This window comes from Rutilus rutilus (assembly GCF_951802725.1).
Source record: "Rutilus rutilus genome assembly, chromosome: 10".
Taxonomy (NCBI): Eukaryota; Metazoa; Chordata; class Actinopteri; order Cypriniformes; family Leuciscidae; genus Rutilus; species Rutilus rutilus.
This window is the reverse complement of record NC_140215.1, coordinates 12,214,872-12,230,569: the sequence shown is the minus strand read 5'-3', so window position 1 is coordinate 12,230,569 and position 15,698 is coordinate 12,214,872. Positions and strand designations below refer to the sequence as shown.

At 36.0% G+C, this 15,698-nt stretch overlaps 2 protein-coding genes across 2 annotated transcripts; both read right to left on the bottom strand.

The window, feature by feature from the left end:
- Nucleotides 1-1,013: 1,013 nt before the first annotated feature.
- slc25a6 (solute carrier family 25 member 6) lies at nt 1,014-6,471 on the bottom strand. The gene is made up of 4 exons (XM_084420938.1): nt 6,175-6,471; nt 4,067-4,553; nt 2,465-2,605; nt 1,014-2,356 (listed from the first exon to the last, which is right to left on the bottom strand). Exons 1-4 carry the CDS (start codon nt 6,283-6,285, stop codon nt 2,199-2,201), a joined length of 897 nt encoding a protein of 298 aa, XP_084277064.1. The 5' UTR covers nt 6,286-6,471; the 3' UTR covers nt 1,014-2,198.
- A 301-nt stretch (nt 6,472-6,772) lies between these two features.
- Nucleotides 6,773-15,438, bottom strand: asmtl (acetylserotonin O-methyltransferase-like). Its single transcript, XM_084420928.1, has 14 exons — nt 15,062-15,438; nt 14,559-14,692; nt 14,323-14,454; nt 14,176-14,223; nt 14,034-14,098; nt 13,868-13,932; nt 13,675-13,777; nt 12,824-13,181; nt 11,488-11,662; nt 11,045-11,229; nt 10,814-10,946; nt 9,176-9,316; nt 8,884-9,006; nt 6,773-7,235 (listed from the first exon to the last, which is right to left on the bottom strand). The coding sequence occupies exons 2-14, from the start codon at nt 14,649-14,651 to the stop codon at nt 6,964-6,966; spliced, it is 1,893 nt and encodes a 630-aa protein (XP_084277054.1). The 5' UTR covers nt 14,652-14,692; nt 15,062-15,438; the 3' UTR covers nt 6,773-6,963.
- Nucleotides 15,439-15,698: the final 260 nt, after the last annotated feature.

Below are 15,698 nucleotides of genomic sequence, written 5' to 3'. Positions count from 1 at the left end.
CTAAAGTGATTATTTTGAACAAGTATTAACTTAGACATTATTAAAAAAAAAATTTGTATAAATAACGTGTGGGGTAAAAGGCCCACCTTGCAACCTCATACATTTATACGATTTTTAAACAAAATAAACCACTTTTATGATTTTCACACAAAATCTGTTGCTCTATAAATGTTCAATACAAACATGGATATCTTTTCTGCAATCATGGGAATAGTGAAAAGCAATTTGTTTCTTAAGGTGTGCCTTTAGCCCCGTTGTACCCATATAGCTATATTAGTGCAAGTGTGGCAGCTGTCAGTAGATGTTATAGGGACAGTGTTGGGTGTAATGGATCACTAAGTAACTAATTACTGCAATTTGATTACTTTTCCCTTGAAAAACTCAAGGGATTACTCTTAAAGTCTTAAATTAATTACAGTTAAGGGTGAGCTAATTTAATTGTAACAGGCATGTTTTAAAAGTTTCCACACATGCCAGCATGACAAAACTTAGTGTAGCTATATACTAGTTACCATATCAACACTATATAGAGAAAGAATTGCGCCAAAATTCAAAAATCTTTGGAAGATATCACTGAACATTCATTTAACCATAGCAAATAATTTTTCATCTCAGTTTTTAGTGTTTGTATACAGTACAATGAGACAAATCTGCATTATTTTAATCTCCAATTATTGTTATTTAGCAGTTGAGATAGTCCTTTAATGCTTATGAAGAGGGGAATAAAGACTGATAGTCAATGTTCAGAAATTATGAACCATGCTGTATTGTTGTTCTGCTGTGTTCGTTGTTAAACTAAAACATTTGTTCACTTTTAATTATTAAAACATGCTATTATTGTATATGAAAAGGTTAATAATTGCATTTGATTGACAAAATATTTTAGTTTGTCTTTTATATTTTTGGATTAGATCAGATAACATTTTAAGCTTTCATATGAACATAGAAAATTTAAAGGTTCATAAACGTTGAATTGCCACAAACCCTAAATGATTAAAAATCCAAAAACATAAGAGCATATAGGGTATCCACTTTTATTGAATTCACAAGCATTGGTGTTCGTACATTACTGCAAGTTGAATCTGTAATTAGGCTACAGCCTTTTTCTCCATAAAGTGTGGAATAATATTACAATAGCTCTACATGCTAAAAATGAGTGTAACGTTCCAGTGTCATTACTGAACTCAAAATACCCTTCCTTACTTGCCCTCACATTTATACTTCTAAAAGCGGGATCTAGTTCATCAAGATCAGCCTGACGCAACCAAACACTGAGACTGACAAGAAAATGACCATGAAAATATGACTCCCCTCATTATCCAAGATGGAAAATACTTAAGCGGACTTCCAAAAAGAGAAATCATGGAAATACACTTTTCGTGTCACATGAGGTCCGACTGTGAATGCCATGTCTCTGGCTCCACACATTCTCTGCTGGAACACTTTACTGGGCTCTCTTTCATTGCTGAGACACTTAGAGGGCAAAATCTGTTGTGAATTAGAGCGTCATATTTAATACGTCTATGATTCCATCGGACACTTGCTCTCGGTTGGTTTTTCAAGTCCAACTTTGAGAAAACGTTTAAACTGTGGAACAGTATTCTGTGTGTTTGAACTCCACGTTTTGTTTTGAGAGTGATATTGTATATCCTCGTAACCACAGACCTTGGCTAGGAGAACTGAAAAACTTAATCGAAGGACTACAAGAACATGGTACTGTATATGAATGCAGAACAAAATGCTGTCGTGTCACGCCATCTTGAGGAGGAATTATGGTATTGCACGGTATAGACAACAGATTAATGAATACTTATAACGGCTCAGATTTATGGAGGAATATTATAGACAAAATCTTCTTTTTTTTAAATAATTTTGAGCATAAATACGCAACACATTTCGCTTTATTTTTCTTTTTATAATTTGACCTGTAATATTTCTCTGGCTGCACACTTAAATCACACATATACAGTAGATGCTTTCTTTTGATACAATTTTGATTTTTTTTTTTATCATCAAAGGAAAGAGCATTTTCTGAACATAAAAATATAGCAACCAACAGAATTAATTTAAAATAATAATAGTTTTTTGCTTCTAACACAATTTAATTCAGACCACATCTGTGCGGAGTGGAGAGGGTTCGGTTAAAGCTTGACAAAACTGTGGTAAAAGCTATTCTACTTTCTTTTAGCGTATGTTGTTTAAACATACTTCTTGAATTCATCATAAAGCACGAGCACAAAAGCGCCCCCCATTCCTCTGAGTACATTAGACAGAGCCCCTTTGAAGAACGCTCGGCCGCCCTCATCACGAGCGATCTTTCTCCAGCAGTCAATGGTTCCAGTGTACATAATATCCGCTGGGAAAACAAAAGACAAAGGCCTGAGTTTAAATAAATGCATATTTGATAGAGAGCAGGGAGTTATTCAAATGGGCCAATATGTTTGAGCATATGTGTGTTGTATACCTCCTTTGCGCCCAGACTGCATCATCATGCGACGCCGCACAGTGTCAAAGGGATAGGAGACCACGCCAGCCACTGCCGTCACAGATTGTGCAATCATCCAGCTGACCACAATGTGGGTGTTCTTAGGGTCAGCAAGCATGCCTGTACGTCACCACACAAGAAACAATGCATGGACCTCGTTTAATTCAGAACTCAAGAATTAGCCGTATGAATTTGAATTTAACTGGCCATATCAAGTTTAACTGGAATGACAGGAAGAGGAATTTACTGAGGTGTAGCTAATCTAAGACTTTAGAAATACAAAAACAGTGCACTCATATTACTGTGAATGGGAGAAAGTGCAATGGCAATATGGCGGAATAAGTCCCGCCTTCTAAATAAAAGAGCCAATCGCCAATAGAGTGAAACAGTAGGGTTCTGGAAGTAATAAACCTTTAAAGACAGACCTACTGTGAGCTACGAGGTTATTAATCCATGGTATTGCTTTCTTTCAGATTATTTTTTTTTAAACACTCATGTTTAACAGTGGAATTCCTTGTGAAAAACTACACTATCCACGATGCTGTACAGAACATTACACCAGAAAGTTCCGCCCACTCCCATGAAGCACTCCGAATTATGTAATCGAGTCTCCCTATGCTCTCAAAATACTTATTCTTATATATATATATATATATATGTGTGTGTATATATATATGTGTGTGTACAGTCTTGTACCTATGTCTTTTTGTTTAATTTTCTAAAACTTTTTTGCTTCAAATCAGTGTAAGCTTGTAGTGTTGTAATTCACCTAGCTGATTGGCTTGGTTTATGGCTTATAATTCTTTAACAAAGACTTTTTTTTAAATCCCTATGGGAAAAATGTATGGAAAAGATACTTCCAGAACCAGCACAGCTATAAAAAAAAAAAGGGGGGGGATGGGCACTGATTGGTGTAATTTTCTGTACAGCATCATGGGTAATGTAGTTTTTCACCAGGAATTCCACTGTTAAACATGATTATTTTTAAAATAAGATGAAATAATGACGGCTTCAGCAGAAGCAAATACCATGGATTAATAACCTCATAGCTCACAGCTGCCTTTATAGGTTTATATGTTATCGTTCAAAATCAATTTCCTTGTAGAGAAAATGAATCGAGTTTGCGCTGTTGCACTCTATTCAAAGAAAACAAAGGTAATGCATTCTGGGAAGTGAAGTGTTCTTCCACCCTGGTCCACAAAAGTTCATTTTTAAATAGGAAGAAATATATAAACTAAATACAAATTTTCAAAGCTTGACTTTTTTCTAAACTTTCAAACCAGTGTCGTTATTATTAATTAAAGCGATTACAAGTTGCTTTCATTAATTTAAATATAGCTGAAATGAAATAAAATAAAATATAAATATTTGATGAAAAACTGGCAACTAACTGAAATAAAATAAGTTGAAATAGTAAAATTACTACAACTGAAATAAAATAAAGCTAAAAAAACATCATTAAAACTAATAAAAATGACAAAAGCACATAACAAAAATAATAAAAACAAACTAAAATGAAAATGAAACCTGAAAATATACAAATAAAAGCTACTATAATACTCTGAAGCACAAACCTATTACCTTTAGCAGTGTCATAGACTCCGAAGTAGGCCGCCCTGTAAATAATGATGCCCTGGACAGAGACGTTGAAGCCCTGATACAGACCCCGCAACCCATCTGACTTAAAGATTTTGGCCAGGCAGTGGGCCAGCCCATTGAACTCTCTGGAGCTCCCAGCTTTCCCGACATCTGCACCCAATCGGGTACGAGCAAAATCAAGGGGGTAGACGAAGCAGAGGGAAGTGGCTCCTGCAGCTCCACCGGAGGCCAAGTTGCCGGCAAAGTATCGCCAGAACTGCGTGTGCCTGTCAACTCCACCCAAGAATACCTGTTTGTACTTGTCCTTGAAGGCAAAGTTGAGGGCTTGTGTGGGGAAATAGCGAATGACGTTGGCTAGGTTGCCACGCCAAAAGGCAATAAAGCCCTGCTCCTTAGGAATCCTCACAATACAGTCGATAATACCTTTGTACTGTTTGTCTGCAGTGATCTGCTTGCTGGCATGTTGTACCTGTAAAGTGAAACACAAAATCCTGTGAGTTATATGATATCTGGGTTGGAACAATATTTGTATCAACCAATCAGTTTGATGAGTGGGTTTAGTTTGTATCTTGAGGTTGGCGTTATTACAGGGACGGATGGAGTTAAATACTGAAACCCCCATAAATAGTGTCTAGTAATAAAAATAAAATAAAATAAAGTATGCTCACTGAAGCTGCATTTATTTATTTTATAATACTATAAAAATATATTTTATAAGAATTTAAAATAACTGGTCTCTCTCTATTGTAATATATTTTAAATGTAATTTATTCCTGTGATAGCAATGCTAAATTTTCAACAGCCAGTCTTCAGTGTGAAATCGTTCTAATATGCTGATTTGGTGCTAAAGAAACATTTCTTATTATCATCAATGTTGAAAACTATATATTTTGTATTTTTGTAATTATTTTGCAGGAATCTTTGATGAATACAAAGTTCAAAAGAACAGCATTTATTTCTTTTTGTAACATTATAAAAGTCTTTACTGCCACATTTGATCAATTTAATGCATCTTTGCTGAAAAAAATACTTTTGTACAATAGTGTATGACAGTTTCCACAAAAAAAATATTAAGCAGCAACAACTGTTTTCAATACTGATAATTTTGATTAATCAGAAATGTCCTTTGAGCAGCAAATCAGCATATTAGAATGATTTAGGAAGGATCATGCAACACTTAAAACTGATGCTGAAAATTTCAAGTGGTGCTCACTGCAGAGCCCAATGACGTCCAGCTCCCCCTCTCTGGACATAATGGCTGGAGCTCGTCCTAGTCCAGCTCCACCTCTGTGGACCTAATGGGTGGAGTTATGTTTAGCCATAGGGTTATGGGTAGGGTTAGGTGGTTGGACCGTCCAGCTCCACCCATTACATCCAGCGAGAATATTCAAGTTCCAACCACACCCTAACCCTCCAAAATCCCTCCACCCCTTTAGACGTCCAGTGAGGAGGAGCTAGACGTCATTTGACTCTGCAGCGAGTGTCACTAGTAAAAAGTCTCAATAACCTTTTTTATTCTGTGGCAGAAACAAGCCTCCAAAATATATTTTAAAATATAAAAAATTAAATAAAATAAAAAATCATTTTTAATTGTAACATTATTTCACAAAATTTCAGTTTTAACTGTATTTTTGATCCAAAATGGTTAGACTATGATCATTTAATAGTAATTTTGATCCTGGAAGATCTAAACATAATGCCTCGGCCTGTAACACGAGACAAGACTGCAGGGGACAGAACGTACCACCTAGCACGCAGATAGAAATTCACAGTTTGACCTTAAAATACATTCGAGTTACTACAATTTAGATATAAAGGTCCAAATAAGAGAACTCAAGAATAGACACTTGGTATTAGAATGCAAATTTGAGAGTAGAGATGCTCGAGGGATGCGGATGTTGCGAACAGACAACTCAAAAATGGCCTCTGAAGGACAAAGTCGTGTCTTAACGTTAATCAACGTCAACGCCACAAGATAATTCATGTTAGTCTTAAATGCGACAGAAAACGGGTTATGTATTTGCATGCATCATTCATAAGATATCACAATGCGCTAAGATTAGTCAAGGTGATAATCCTCACGGTCTCACCTGCAGCAGCAGTTTGACTCTCTCTATCGGTGCGACTGCGGTCTTGGAAATTGCCGCTGCGACACCACCGGCCAAAAAGTCTTTAGCAAAAGAAATGGCAGCATCAGCCATGGCAGCGTTGATTCTTTAGCGCAGTGTATTAGAAAACACGATGTACTGAACGTTGCTTGCTTGCAGAAGCAGGAGGTAGAGTAGAGCGGAAAGTGATGGGGAGATGCGTAGTGTGTCCTGTCCTCTACAGCCAACTCTCGAGGTTTCTCGCGATGTTTGCACCCGAATCAACAAGTCCTATAGAACATTGTATGACATGCTATTTTTAACTAATTTATAACCCTGTAATGAATTGGGTTATGCCTTATATAATGTAGAACTGCTAGTTTATGTTCTAACTGATTACATTTCTTCTTTGATTCTAATTTAAAAGAGTTTTGAACAATAAACCAACATACAAAATCACTGCTAAAAAAAAAAAAAAAAAAAAAAAAAAAAGTATAATAGACCTTTTTGAATTAAAACCTGTCATGAGAAATAGCCCCTGTGATAACTTCCCAATATGACCACATATAAAAAAACAACCTAAAGACAAGAACACTGGCTATAGATTCAAACCATATTTAATTCAGTATAACATTACCGGTTACAAACTTGATCTGTAATTAATAATAATCATGTACAAATACTTAGTTTGAGCTTTTAGATCAGAAACATTCATAGTACTTCAGCACAGCAGTTGATGAACTAGATTAAGTCAATTGTAGTGTTTCCGATACAAATGCTGTAGTCTTTATATCACTCAAGTTCAGCAGTCTCAATGGATGCTGAAGAACAGCCTAGTAATGTTCTTTTGTCATTTGGATCTTCTTTGACAAATAGCATGGCATCCAGCAGGTTGTCTGTGTGTTGGATGTGTCTGAGAGTGAAGCCATGCTTCTCTAGTAAGTCACTGTACTCTGTGGTGCTTCTCTGCTTTCCTTCTGTCATACTGAGGGCCTGCAGCAGGGCCCGGCTCGGCCTTTTCCGCTCCTCATCCAGGAAGATCTCAGACACCAGAAGTCCACAACCTGTTCGTTATTAATACATTCATAAAGCAAACACTTCAAACAACAAAAAGTGGCTTACTTGCAGCTGTCTCCGCATATTATGCAACTGTAACAAAGTCTGGATTTTGTTTTTGGGGTCTACTAGAATAGGTTTTCATGCTTGATTGTTAAAAAAACAGACTTCCCAGTCTGTCAGTAACACTCTGTTTAGTCTGACTCAAGAACGGGAGCCAAGAACGGGAGATCCTATGAGCTTGTGGACACGTGCAAATGAAAATCATATTTAGGTCAAGGACGTCAGTTGTTTGTGAACTAAATCTGCTGTAAAAAGGCAAGCTGTTTAAGCCCACTGTATGAAATGCTTGAATGTGGACATGTCCATTACCATCTGAACGGGGTAAGTTTTAGGTTAAAAATTAAACAAAGTTAAAATAACGCAGATTCCCTGCTGCCGTAAAAATGTATCCAAAGTTCCAAAAAACTAGCATGTTTGCATAGCGTTCTTAATGTTAACACATTTTGCCCTTATGTGATGTCTGTTTTTATTGTATGTTTATATTTGTCAACAAACATTAATAAATCTTCAATACTTGAATTATCAATAATTATCAGTAGTAGTTATCAGTGTATGACAACTTTATCTACAAGTTTATAAAAAATTCACATTTTAATTTGACTATCTGATGGAAAATTAAGAATCAAATCACTGAGTATGTGAAATGAGTGCATATTCTCTAGTAAAGTGCAGATGTAATGTGTAACTAAGCAACGGCTCCACCATAACGAGAATAGCAATGTACAGTGAGAAATGAAAGATTATTTACAAGTCACTACTTTCACAAATAATTGGAATGGAATTTTAAAAAATACATTGATACGAATATTTTTCTAGTAACCTATTAGTCTGCATTTACATTGCGCGTATCTATTTTGACATGCCATATTTTTGTCCAGTGGTCGTTACCACTGTTCTGCATTTGTGTGTAGATGTCACTTCCAAAACTTTCAGCGTGTAATTGGCCATCGGTCCTCTTTGCAGCATAAAAAAACAATACTTTTAGTTTTATTCAATGGATTAATTTATAGCTATAGCCTCGAAAGCGCGAAACAATGCTCACTTTATAATCACTTAAAAGCTTTCACTCATCTCAGTTTGCGATCTTACAACATTCCATTAAAATCAATAAGGTTGTCTCAAGTATCAACTGAGGGTGCTCTTGCTTTCGTTTCAGGGTGCTTAAATTTGACTTTGTGGTTTTTGTCCCCATGTTTTTTTTCCCCTGCAGTACCGCTAGGGGGTCGCGGACCGCCAGCTGAATACCCTTGAATTAGGCCAAGGGTTTACAAGCAGGGGTGCAGAAACCCCCAGGGGCTGCAAGGGGGCGCTGGAGGACAATTTGCAAAAGGATCATCATATTAGACCAGGGATGAGAAACTCTGGCCCTCAAGATCCACTCACTAGCCTGTAGCTTTCTAGTAATCCTGATGACATTGATTAGCTCATTCAGGTGTGTTTTATTAGGGTTGGAGCTAAACTCTGCAGAAAAATAGTAGAGGGCCAGAGTTTCCCACCCTTACATTAGAGGATCCTTGACATCAAAAAGTTTGATACTTCAGAATCAGACTTACACTTTAAGAATTTAATAGTGTCACATTTTAAAGCACTTACCTGGTGTGCACATTTTGGACAGTTTGCTCAATAATACATGCAATTTCTCATCAGACCAGTCATGGAGGATTCGTGCAAGAATATACAGGTCTGCTTTAGGCAGGTCATCTTTAAAGAAGTCTCCTATTTAAAAAAAAGAAAGAAAAAAAGTAGGAACAAAAAGTGCAAGATTTTTATAAGGCCTATTGCACATTACTCAGAATTCCTTATATATTAGATTAATACATTTTAAAATGCTTCATCATTATTGAGTAATGTATTCACTGTAGTATTCACTATAGTATTCACTGACCCGCAACAAATGACACTCTGTCATCATCTTCTTTAGGTTTAAAGTGGCGTCTCATCTCAATGACTTGTGGCAAGTCAAATACAATAACTGACAGTCCGGGGTGGGCTTTTATTAACTCGTACGCCATGGCACCAGTGCAACCTGTGCAAGAACGCTTTGCTTAACATGCATCATACCATAAAAATATACATTTCATAAATCTGTAAAAAAAATGTTTACATGTTTTTGAATGAAGTATCTTATGCTCACCAAGGTACAGTAAAAAATATATTTTTAATATTGTGAAATAATATAACTATTATTTCTATTTTAATATAATTTAAAATGTAATTTATCCTGTGATGGCAAAGCTGAATTTTCAGCATCATTACTCTAGTCTTCAGTGTCACATGACCCTTCAGAAATCATTCTATTATGCAGATTTTGTGAGGCTGATTTAGGTCAAAGCGGGAGAAGAAAATAAACAGAATACAATAAATACAGATGTCCTTGGCATAAAAAGCCCTTAAGAAAACTAGAAATAAGAAGCACATATAATTTGCATGACAAACTCGCAACTCCTTTTCAGATAAGCAGCTTTTGAGAACAAGCTCTTTCAGAATAAAATATGCATGCACTATCCTCCAGTGAAATCTCAAATTATGCAAGACGTAAGCACGTATATAAAAGACATTTATTTCAATCTAAGTATACTACAAATCAATTAACATATTTCTGCACATCTTATCTTTGAACTCTCGTAGTCACTTGCTCGCGTCTCAATGGGAAGTCTCCAGGGCAATGTTTTATCTGTTCTTGTAATCAGTTTTTTATAAGTGGGGAATGTTGAATAATAAACAATCTACCAGAAAGGTTTTTTTTATTTATAAACTTTTTCTTTAATCTATTTTTTTTATTAAATACATTGCTTTCCTAATTTAATAAAATTTTCTTAAAACATTTAAAAATTTACTTCACTTTGAATTGATGTTATATTGGCGCTAGTGAAAAATAAATACACTAAAATGTGTTTCAAATACATCTATTTTATGCTAAGTATACTACAAATACATTTTAATATTAATGTACTTTATATAAATACCCTGCAATTGTACTGTTGGCTAAACTGATATACTTAAAGTCTGCTAAATTGGAACTACTAATTTTTTACTAAATGTACTGTAGTTGTCCGGAAATAATGCTGAGGTCCAACTAAATATTTAATTAAGTATATTTGATTGTGCTAAAGTGGAACTATTGCAAGTATACTTTAGGTACACTTTAAATATCTTGCATTTAAAGACTGGTATTATACAGAAACCTAAAAACACATTTTAGGCTTAATATTAAGAAATGTGCATTGTGCAATAAAGAAGTACTCCAAATAATATTTATATCAGTAAGTCTCAAGCGATATGTCAATAAATATGTTAATGGATTTGCAGTTTACATAGATTGAAATACATGTGTTCTAAATACATTTTGGTATAGGTTTTTTTCACTAGGGAGTGCTGTCAAATTCATTTAGTGTTTTCCCCACTCACTTTTACTTGATTTGCTAAAAAATTGTTGTGGACTGTATTCGATTTTAATCATTGATTTAATTATCTAAAAATTAAGACTCTGATTAATCTCTATTTTTGAGGGAAGTTCATTTACCTCCAATGTCACAGGCTGTTTTATAGGAAGAAAGATCAAACGCTGTTGCCACATCTTTTCCAGTCACTCTTGCAATGCTGTGCATTGCATCCATGAATCGTATCTTAACTTCATCTTTACTGTAGTAGGCATCCTAAAAAACAACAAAAAAGTTCTACTCAGTGTTAGAATCTCAACAGATTTTAAAAGTGCACGATCCATGGGTGACGTAAGCAGAAAATGCGTGTCGACCTGAAACACATCCTCATTCTTCTTCCCAAAGGCCCGCTCATGTTGGCTGATGCCCTCCACGACAGCGTTCTCTAGATGACTGAAGAGAGGCCACACCATATCATTGCAGTGGAGAATGTAGCCATGCAGAGACACTGGGCTGTCCGATACCAGGAAGCGACTGGCCTGTTCTGTATTTCTGTACACTGTAACAGACAATAAACAATGTTACATTCACAGTCCACCTCCGGACATAACAAAGAAGAGAACATGTGTCATACAGTAGGAGGAATTGCATCCATGCATGCAAGTGCCTTGATTCAATGAACAGAGAAAGTATTTGTAGGTTATAAATGAACAATGAGCTTCGAGAGGCTTCAAAACTCACATTTAGGAAAACCACATGTGATTTCTACCACAGTAACACCATATATGAGAGTAAAATGGCAGTGCGTAAATCTTACCACTTGTATCCCGCTGTTTGACCCTTTCTAGCAGCCCTAAAGAGACAGCAGCTTCCAGAAGCCTCTCAGTGCCTAAAACAGAGGCGTTGATTTGGGCAGCAACCTCTTCTAATGTCAGACTTTCAGAGCTGTTCAATACATCAAACACCTTGAGTTTGGATGCTGTGAATAGAGTCTGTCGAAATGCATTGTAGAACAGTTACCAAGCATTTCTTCATTAATAATAAATAATACAATCCATGTATATATTAAAATAGACATTCCTTTCCATTTGTATTTTAATGCTACATGTATTAATGAATTCACTCACAGCATAATATCTAAATTAAATAAAAATCTCAATGGCATACTTCATCCAAACATTAACGTTTTGTCATTACTTATTCTTGTGAAGGATCTAAAGATTCTCAATAGCAACCTGTGTGTGTGTGTTACTTTGAGAGAGCAACAAATACATCTGTGTTGTGTTTTACTTTCTTTGTTTTCATGTGGTTTAATTATACCATTTATCATTTAATCATTTATTCATATTACCAATTTTTTACATATTACTTAATATTTCTTTTCTATTGTTGTTTAAATCTTATGATTGAGTGGTTTTAAGGGATGTTTATCTTTATGACTAGGAGATAAGAGAATGTCTCCATTACAAGGTTTTTAACGTCACATGACGATGTTGTGAAGCAGTAATTTTCCATTGTTTTTGTTTCCTTGGTATAATACTTGTTGGATCTGTACTGGTCAGACGAAGTCTGAAACATACGCAACTAAGATTATTCAATAAACTCTGCTATTTTACGATTATCATCATCACTTCGTCTCCTGCTTCTGCTTTTCTCTGGGTTTATCAGTCAAACTGTCTGGCAGATAGAAGACTGTTAATAGAGTTCTGGGTTACCAGACAAGACTTTCTGTTAACAGGTTTAACTGATTTTGGACACCAGACAAAACAGTTTTCCGAGATCGGATTTGACATTTCGGATTTGGGATTCCATCTGATCTAACATTTGTGCCAGTCAATTTAGTTGAACGCAACAGGAGAATGTTTCACCAAAAATTCACTCGGGCATCAGAAGACTTGGAATATAGTGCATATGTCATTAGAAATGTGTTAATGGTTTGTTTTTCCTTGAGAATAAAAGCCCATAGTCACTATGAACTATAGTAGAATTGAAACAAATCTGTGTGAACATTTTTCAAAAATTCTCCTTTTGTTTTAAACAGAAAAATCAGTTTTAAGCACGACATGAGGGTGTGTAAATAATGCCAGAATTTGTGTTTTTTAGTGAATCATTACTTTAATGATTCACTATTAAAGTAATCTAATCACTGTTACCTTTGAAGCTTTGAACCCATCCAGTAAGTTGCTAATACTGTAGGGGACGTCCTGTCTGCTGCATTTGGCCATCACATTCTGATCTTGCATAGACGTCCTACTGCAATCTTTACCATTTTCCAATAGCTTAACCTCCACATTTGCAGCGCCTTCAGACAGACTGTTAACCAGAGTCCAAGACACATCCGAATCCCATTTGTTCTTGTGTGTGGGACTTTCAGGTGGGCTGTTGAAAATCAACCCCAGCTGCTTGCAGAAATGGTTAAGAGGGAAGCCTACCACGTTAAGAAAATCTCCTTGCACATACTCCACTAACATGCCACCCAATGCCTGGATCCCGTAACCACCAGCCTTGTCCCTGTCAAGCACAGATAAATCTGTCAGTCTCGCCATTCCCCAAATTTTGCATGGCAGGTGAAATGCCAGACTACAGCAAATGGACTTACTTAATCAAAAATGACTCTTTACTTGAAATGTGCTTTGCTGAATTTTCACATGTCATTTTCACCACGTCAAAGCAAACACAAAACGAACGACTCCACCAAGGTTCAAATTCCACAGGTTCAACAATTCACAGGCCAAGCTCAAAAAATGTGATGACTGAGCTTCAGAGAATTTAGCAGAGGTGTAAAGTCCAGGTTCAGAAAGTAAAAGTCCTCCTCAGTATTTTGTTCCAATCACCTAGATTTGCTAATTAGCACAGTTTTTCAGCCAGGAGATAGAACTCATTAGTGAAATCAGTTGGCTGAGTTCATGGGTGGAATAGACATATGGCAGGATTTTTACTTTCTGAACCCTAGACTTAACACCTCTGGAACACAGCATGTCAAAATCTATCCTCATAAACTCACATGGGCTCTCCACTGTTGATGTACTCCCAGAGCATCTCCTCAGATAACTCTGCAAATTTAACTTTTGTCTCTTCATAAAAATCAACTACTTTGTAGTCTATACCTGCAAAAAAGAACAAATCATTATTTAAAATGATCTGTCTCTCTCACAAAAACAAGACTATAATAAAAAAATAAAAATAAATTCACATACCAGTGTTTTCATGGCAGATCACAATAGCAACACCTGTGAAGACGCTATGTTCCTTACCACTCAACCTGAAATACATTCATTTAGCGCCTGAAATAATGTATGCAATAAATCCCACAAATTTTCACTCAAGACAAAAAAAATGAAAATAAATAAAATGAAAATGCACCTGGACAGCATACGGTAAGCATCTTGTTTGTCCGTAGGTTTCTCCAAGATCAAGCCATCAACTGCCTGAGAACGAAAGGAGACACATTTAGCAAGGAACTTTTCAGGAATGAATATCAAATGTAGAATATATAAAAACATACCACAACAGTGTCTGCTCCGATTACAATATCTGGAGTTTTCAAGTGTTTCTGAACCCAGCACATATGAAATCATACAGAATAAAAGGGACATTGTAAATTGAACGAAACAAAGTTAGAGAACAGCTTTTGTTTTCAAATACAACTTACAAATGGCATTCGCTGAGCCACCTCCAAAGCCTTTTGTTTAGCCGTCTCCACTGCATATTCATATGGATTTTTAAACAAGGATTTGTCCAATGTTTCTTTAAACCAGGAGGGAACAACCTCGAATCGTAAACCCTGCCTCGTCGATGCAGAAGAAAAGATAAAGATTAAGAACTGATCATTTCAAGTACATTGCCTCTGTAAAAAAAAAAAAAAAAAAAAAAAAAAAAAAAACGTACAGCATTCGATAAAATCTCCAGCCGCCGTGCAGATGCACTTGCCAGGACAACAAGCTTTCCACTCAGCTTGGATATTACTGGATTTAACAGCATGTTGTTATCCCTCTCCTTTCTGTCACTTCCAGAAGTTTATCCTGGGAATCAAGAAAACACTAAATTCATGTCAAAATCATCAAAGTTGACCTACAAGGCTTACAAAGCAACTGCACAACAACTGTGTGTGCTGAACCATCAAATGTCTATGTTCTATGAGACCGCAAAAGTGGTTAAAGGTGAGCTTGTCTTTGTCATTGTTTTCGGAAATTCCTATCCGTTTCTAAGAAAAAAAGATGCATGCACAGTGTGGCTGCATTAAAAGAGTTTTTAGCTAATCTAATACAGTGAATTCATACAAGACTTTGATGAGCGCTATTCATTTATGTTTAATTTTTTTATTAATACAGTCAAGAGTAGACAATTACACATATCTAAAAGAAGCAAATGTTAATTTATCAGGATTTTACCTGGAAAGGACTGTTCCACTCAACTCTGCGCTTCCCGAAACGCAACGCTGCACTCACTGACCAAGATCCTGAAGAGGAGGAGTCTACCACGCGCATGCGCAGTAAGCTAATGTAAAAACGTCACTCATAATAGAGAGAGTTTGGATTAAAACATTGCTTTTAAATCAGCTGCAGCAGTATAATGCCGAAAGACGCAAATGTTATATCAAATGTTACACCAAAACTTACATATATTAGTTATTGTGTTTTAATAATCATTTATGCCTATTAGTGAAAAGTGATAAAGTTCATCAACCTAATGCTATTTACTGTTACAAAGAAACGAAGCAACTTGGCGCGTTCTGACCATGGTTCTGACGTGCTGTCCTACGCGTCTCATTCAATTCGAATTGACTCTCGGAACTAGCTTCAAGAAGCCTTTTGGAATGGTAAGATGACGAGGCTTTACTTTTTTATTGTTGGGGAGAGTGGAGTAGGCTAGCCAGTAGGAGTAACGTTAGTGGGTGTCATTCTACATGGCAAATACAATTTATCATTTTTCCAGATCTAAACGTGTAAACATGTTGTAAATGATTTGTCTCAAGATTACTAAATGATTAAATAAAGCATTTTTTCTCGAAATGGTAGCTGTGGGGTC

What these genes read in the sequence shown, in the direction of transcription:
- slc25a6 (XM_084420938.1), bottom strand. Translation starts at nt 6,285, where the DNA reads ATGGCTGATGCTGCCATTTCTTTTGCTAAAGACTTTTTGGCCGGTGGT. An exon ending in AGTCTATGACACTGCTAAAG is followed by an intron (nt 2,606 to 4,066) that starts GTAATAGGTTTG and finishes GGTGACGTACAG; the next exon opens with GCATGCTTGCTGACCCTAAG. An exon ending in GCAGTCTGGGCGCAAAGGAG is followed by an intron (nt 2,357 to 2,464) that starts GTATACAACACA and finishes TTGTTTTCCCAG; the next exon opens with CGGATATTATGTACACTGGA.
- asmtl (XM_084420928.1), bottom strand. Translation starts at nt 14,651, where the DNA reads ATGCTGTTAAATCCAGTAATATCCAAGCTGAGTGGAAAGCTTGTTGTC. An exon ending in GATCTGCCATGAAAACACTG is followed by an intron (nt 13,778 to 13,867) that starts GTATGTGAATTT and finishes TCTTTTTTGCAG; the next exon opens with GTATAGACTACAAAGTAGTT. An exon ending in CAAACAGCGGGATACAAGTG is followed by an intron (nt 11,230 to 11,487) that starts GTAAGATTTACG and finishes TGTCTGTTACAG; the next exon opens with TGTACAGAAATACAGAACAG.